General features: G+C 46.0%; 1 protein-coding gene and 1 long non-coding RNA gene across 2 annotated transcripts; both read left to right on the forward strand.

Annotated features, from left to right (window-relative positions):
* The first annotated feature begins 712 nt into the window (after positions 1–712).
* Positions 713–2,787, forward strand: FABP2 (fatty acid binding protein 2). Its single transcript, XM_062494010.1, has 4 exons — positions 713–779; positions 1,434–1,606; positions 2,202–2,309; positions 2,535–2,787. The coding sequence occupies exons 1-4, from the start codon at positions 713–715 to the stop codon at positions 2,583–2,585; spliced, it is 399 nt and encodes a 132-aa protein (XP_062349994.1). The 3' UTR covers positions 2,586–2,787.
* Positions 2,788–4,549: 1,762 nt separating this feature from the next.
* Positions 4,550–5,460, forward strand: LOC134044681 (uncharacterized). The gene is made up of 2 exons (XR_009933255.1): positions 4,550–4,746; positions 5,081–5,460. It is a non-coding gene; the product is annotated as an uncharacterized LOC134044681 (long non-coding RNA).
* Positions 5,461–6,009: the final 549 nt, after the last annotated feature.

Below are 6,009 nucleotides of genomic sequence, written 5' to 3' on the forward strand. Positions count from 1 at the left end.
GAAACACACGTTGTGAGGTACTTCCCTCATCACCCTCAGGAGGAAACAGTCTGAACACCTTCAGGCTGGTTTCTTCACTGAACGTGTTATAATGAAGAAAATTGAAGATGCTGCTGAGGATTTAAATGAAATATGTTAAAAAGTGATCACATGAATAGAGACTACCATCCCAATTTTCACAGCTCAGTGTGAAAGAGTTTTCCGAAACAACCTGCAGACATTCAGTAAATCCTCTGCCCCATGCTTGTTATGCTGAGCAGAACAGACCCCCAAACAAATTATAATGGGCAAAGTAGAGACTTATGTCTGTTTTGTTGGGTAAATAGTATCACCTCCAGTTGATGAAGACTCTCCCACAAGCTTGAAGATGCAACTGAGACAGAAAATGTTAAACTAACTACTTATTGCTTTCACTAGACGCCTGGTTTTTACTCCACGTGGTAGACAGAATGAACAGATTAGCAATTCTTAATTGAGATGAGCAATAAAGATTCTGACATTATCTGGGGGCAATAAGGGAGATTTAGCAAGCAGCGTGGTCAGGACTGGGAATTTGATTAAAGTACAGGAGACGTGTTGTTGGAGAGGTCAGTGCATCAGGTGAGGTTTACTCTGCTGCATCATCCTGTAAATTGCTCTCAAGATAAAGCAGGAAATAAATTCCCTGTGCAGAGACTCATCCCTGCAGAGCAGCACTCCTGCAGGCACAGCCATGGCATTCGACGGCACCTGGAAAGTTGACAGAAGTGAGAACTATGAGAAGTTCATGGAGGCACTGGGTAAGGCTCACCTTTCCAATCCCTTCCACAGGAAAAATGCCACTCGAGCTGAACACTAACTCCAGCTGTCTGAGAGCTCCCTTAGGGCCATCCTGTCCTTTCACTCTTGGCTGCTCTGCCTCTGCATTTATTTTCCAAATATTCTGAGGAGGGGGAGTATAAGATGCTGAGAAATGTTTTGATTTTAATTACACTTAATTAATCTGAAGCATTTTAAGTGATTCCAAATTTATTTCAGCAGGAAAAATAATCTCTAAGTCTAGATTAAAGGAAAAGGCTCAGACAACTTGAATGGATAAACTTTAAACAGAATTCTATAGCTGGAATATTATTTTGACAACATCAAACCAGTTTAAAAATTACACAGGGAAGCAAACATCATTCCTTGATTTCGGAGAAACACTCGATTCAAGTGATTCTAACACCCTGATATTTTCTTAAAGTTTGTACAAACTGTGCATAATATCGATAGCAATCTATTTGTATTATATGTGTACTAGTGAACAAGGCCTGGATGAAAACTGAAGGACAAAAATTTGGGTCAGAACACTGGAATAAACTCACTTGGGCACACAGAATTCACTAAAAAGGGTCAAATATGATGCTCCAGAGGTTTGGGGTTTTTTCCTGATTCATGTTAACTGATTTTTTTAGGTGTGGGCATGATGAAAAGAAAGCTGGGAGCCCATGATAATCTGAAGATCACCATCCAACAAAATGGGGACAAATTTAGTGTCAAAGAATCCAGCAACTTCCGAAGCATAGAGATTGAATTTACTCTGGGAGTCAGCTTTGATTACAGCCTGGCTGATGGGACTGAAACTACTGTAAGAGTCTTCCTACATCCTTCAATATTTACTACATGATAATGACTTTGTAATGTGCAGTTTCAAGATTAATAGCTTGCCTTCCTAGTTTTTAATTTAAATTTTATTTCTGCATTGCATTAAGTTTTCCTGAACCCGACTGTTCAGGAATGCTTGCAGCTCATACATCAAAGCAGAAGGGAGTCTTTACTGTTAAAGGTTCAGCACTGTACCATGCATCTCAGGGTTCCAGAGAGCCCAAAAAGCAGAGCAAGTACCAATTTTCACAAGATGAAATTCAGGTGAATTTCAATTTTACTTCTTCCAATACTCAAGTCCACCACCTAGAGTGCAGAGTGGGTATTTGCAAGAAATTACAACTCTCTGTTGATACAATTATTTAAAATAAGGGTGTATTGACCAGTAAAAAACAACTAGCTTGGCTATTATGCATTTAAACAAGCCAATGGTTTTACTAAAATTTCATTTTTACGGCCTCTATGAAAAGCTTTATTATGCTGTTTTAATCCTTTTTCGTTTTTAAGCATTCTACAGCCTTTAAACCAAATCAGTGCCATAACTGTTGCAAAAATTTGGGGTTTTTTTCCCATCATAGGGTGTTTGGAACCTGGAAGGAAATAAACTTGTGGGGACATTTACCAGAAAAGACAACGGAAAAGTACTTCAAGCAACCAGAGAAATCATGGGTGATGAACTTGTTCAGGTGAGTTAAGAAGTTATTTAGACACAATTTTGCAATAGATTGAACAGAAAAGGTTTTAAGAGCTTTTCCAGAAGTAGAAAATATTATCTTCAAGACAAATAACTTCATTTATCTTTAGTTAAAATTCTCAGTCGCCTATAAAAAATTTAAAACTCTCTGAACTGTATCTGGGAAATGAAACTTGGCAATTCCAACCACTGATTTTCCTTCCTAATTTTTTAACAGACCTATGTGTATGAAGGAGTTGAGTCCAAGAGATTCTTCAAGAGGGGCTAAGCACTTCACACAGAACTGCACCATAATGAAGAAACAATAAAAGATCATTTTCTACACATCCTCTGTGTTGTTTTTTTTTTTTTCCCCTTTCCATCCAGCTGCAGTTACCTAGTCCTGCTGAAAACGTGGGCTGGTTCTTTATGTCACTGTTTTGCCTTGAATGAACAAACTCCCATTACCAGATGCTAAAATGTCTTTTGTACCAAGTCCTACTGAAGTGCCACAATACAAAAGGCTGCAGAAACTATTCTGCATTAGCAGAACTTCTCTGCACAAGCTCTCAAATGGAAACTTAGTTTCCTTACAAAAGGTATTTATACTGAGAAAGCCTTTGTGTATTTAATACTGGGCGAAATTATTGGAAAACCAAAATTAAATGACAGGGACAAGGCTTAAAAGGGAAGTACTGCAATTGTTTTGCCCCAAATCTCTAACATACTTCATCTACTACACATGCTTTAGCAATACTTGCTACGCAAAGACAAATCCATCCTTATTTCTATTGACTGAACTTATAAAGGAAAACTGCTACCCTTAAGTGCTTGTTTAAGAAAAGTAACCTCTGTTCAGAAGGCCTGCTTGCAATCTGCTTTATCTCTTAATAAAATATCTTAATACCTCCTAATGTTGGCAAAAAAAAAAAGGGGTAATAGCTACCAAGGGAAAAGTTTTGTTTCACACTCTTGGGTTTCTGGTGATTCCTCTGGACAGGATGAAAATAGTAACCCTGATTTCAACATGGAGTGAACTGGAAGGACTGAGGGTGGCACTGCGAGCGTGGCATCAGGCTGTGCCACTTCATTTATTTTTATTTACTCCTGCAGCTGCGTGTTGTGCAAATAAAGCGCAACAGAGTACACTATCGACATGAACTTGGCCACGTTTGCTCCGTGCACAAGCTCCAAGCAACCTTCAAGGAGAGGAGGGTATTTTAAAACAACTTTAACTTTCCTAAGCCTCTTCACAACAGGATTTCCCCAAGGGTCTTCTGGTTTTCCTCAGGGCATCACCTGCTCTCCAAGAAACCGCATCGGTACGAATTCGTCAATGTTTATTTCCACACAAGCCCCTGCACAGGCGGCAGGACAAGGCCAGCACGGTCTGACAGGACTGACCGCCTGCTCCTTCCCAAATGTCCGCATCTCACCTGGAACTGAGCAGCAGCGTCCAGGAAGGAACGCCAGTCACCAGCACCGGGGAAGCCACCACAAGCATCACTTATCCCAAAAACAGAGCGACAAGCAGAAATGCTCTCCGCGTCCAGCGTCCACAAGGGCCCGCCTTGCAAGGCGGTGCCTGAGGCGGGGCTGTGGCTGAGGAGGGAATTGCGGGGATTTGCCTGAGGCGGGGCTGTGGCTGAGGAGGGAATTGCGGGGATTTGCCTGAGGCGGGGCTGTGGCTGAGGAGGGAATTGCGGGGATTTGCCTGAGGCGGGAATGGCGGGCGGTGCCTGAGGCGGGGCTGTGCCTGAGGAGGGAATTGCGGGGATTTGCCTGAGGCGGGAATGGCGGGCGGTGCCTGAGGCGGGGCTGTGGCTGAGGAGGGAATTGCGGAGATTTGCCTGAGGCGGGAATGGCGGGCGGTGCCTGAGGCGGGGCTGTGGCTGAGGAGGGAATTGCGGAGATTTGCCTGAGGCGGGAATGGCGGGCGGTGCCTGAGGCGGGGCTGTGGCTGAGGAGGGAATTGCGGAGATTTGCCTGAGGCGGGAATGGCGGGCGGTGCCTGAGGCGGGGCTGTGGCTGAGGAGGGAATTGCGGAGATTTGCCTGAGGCGGGAATGGCGGGCGGTGCCTGAGGCGGGGCTGTGGCTGAGGAGGGAATTGCGGGGATTTGCCTGAGGCGGGAGGGGGCGGGGCCGCCGCTCGTGCCCAGGGGCGTGGCCTCGGTACGTGCGCTCCGTTCTCATTGGTGCCGCACCCGGAAGAGCCGCTGGCGCCTGCGCGGTGGGGCGGCAGCGCTGCCCCTTTCCCTGGAGATGGAGGCGGCGGAGCGGCGGCGGCCGCGGGAGCAGGAGCGGCAGCAGCGGCAGCAGGACGATGGTGGGCAGGTGCTGTCACGATCCCTGTCGGGACAGTCCTACTGGCTGGACCTATGGCTCTTCATTCTTTTCGACCTGGCGCTCTTCCTGTTTATCTACCTGCTGCCCTGAGGACGCGGCCCAGGTGAGGAGCGGCGTTCGGGGTCGGTCTGTCTGTCGGTCGGTCTGTAAGCCCCGACGGGCTGTGCCCCGTGGAGGGAAGGGTTCGTTTCAAGAACGGGCTCCTGGGAGCAGCCTTGGCATTCCTACAGCCCCCCCTCAGAAGACCTCGGGAGCACGATTGCCTCTCAGGAGACTGGAAACTAATTCCAAAGCACCCCCAGCTTTATTTATTTGTTTGCGAGATTTATTAGCCGCGCTTCCTTCGGGAGGTGTGATTGAGGCTCCTTACGTGTCAGGATCTTCCGAAGGGCTGTGCAGCCCTAAGAACATAACCAGACCTTTTCTGTTCCCTGTAGGGCCATTACCACCAAGGGAATTCTCACCTATTTCGCACCTTATGAACACAGGCGGTGGAAGAGGAGGACCATTTGTGCGGGATGAGCAACTGGGAACACGACTCCGCTTGAATGTCGATGGGGGAGGCGCATTTTTCTCCTGTACTGTGATAGATCTCTGCGTGTCACAAGTGTTGCTGTTCAGGTTTTACCTGTATCCCATTCGTGTGTCCTAAACTGTGCCTTAAGGGTCACGTACGACAGACTGACTGGGCTTTTGTGATTAGTACCTAAAGGTTTGGTGTGCAGAAATGGAAGTATACAGTGCTTGAATAAAATCCACTGAAAGGACAACCCTGCAGAGTGACTGACAATAAAACGCAGCTCCTGTGTACACTGAAGTTGTAACTCAGACCTGTTCCCTCAACAGGTGAAGCTTAGCCAGCTGTTCTACTTCTGAAAAGTTAGTCCTGATGGGTTGAGTCGGGTTGGTGTTCTATTATGCCTTTCTCTGTTTTTTCTTTCTTTACCTTCAGCAGGTACTGAGCCCTCTCAGGCTCAGTATTTGTAGATATGAATATATACGTGTATAAACATGTCAGTGTTCTAACCCAGCAGCAGTGTCCTGTCCTCACTTACTGATTAAGATAAATCAGGTTCTGATTTCCTTGCTAGAAACTGAAGGAGAGGTTTACAAGATCAGCCTTGAGTCACTGGCAGATGACAAACAAAGATCCCTACTCCTCACAGTCCATGGATGGCTATAAGCAGACAGTGACAGGTAATTAAAAGGTTTCAACATCAATTTCCTCTGTCTCTCTAGAGGGAGACTTTCAAACCTGTGTTAAAGCCAGGAGTCTCTTGCAGTCTTTGGAGAAAGAAAGAGAAGCTGAGCACATGGAGTGAGCTTTTTGCCAGGGCAGGGTTGGGGGAAGACAGCTTGCAAGCTA

This window comes from Cinclus cinclus, chromosome 5, assembly GCF_963662255.1.
Source record: "Cinclus cinclus chromosome 5, bCinCin1.1, whole genome shotgun sequence".
Classification (NCBI taxonomy): Eukaryota; Metazoa; Chordata; class Aves; order Passeriformes; family Cinclidae; genus Cinclus; species Cinclus cinclus.

Bases quoted from the DNA above. Each gene is read 5' to 3' on its own strand.
- FABP2 (XM_062494010.1), top strand. From the start codon at position 713: ATGGCATTCGACGGCACCTGGAAAGTTGACAGAAGTGAGAACTATGAG. The intron at 1,607-2,201 runs GTAAGAGTCTTC...TTCCCATCATAG, and splicing joins CTGATGGGACTGAAACTACT to GGTGTTTGGAACCTGGAAGG. The intron at 2,310-2,534 runs GTGAGTTAAGAA...ATTTTTTAACAG, and splicing joins TGGGTGATGAACTTGTTCAG to ACCTATGTGTATGAAGGAGT.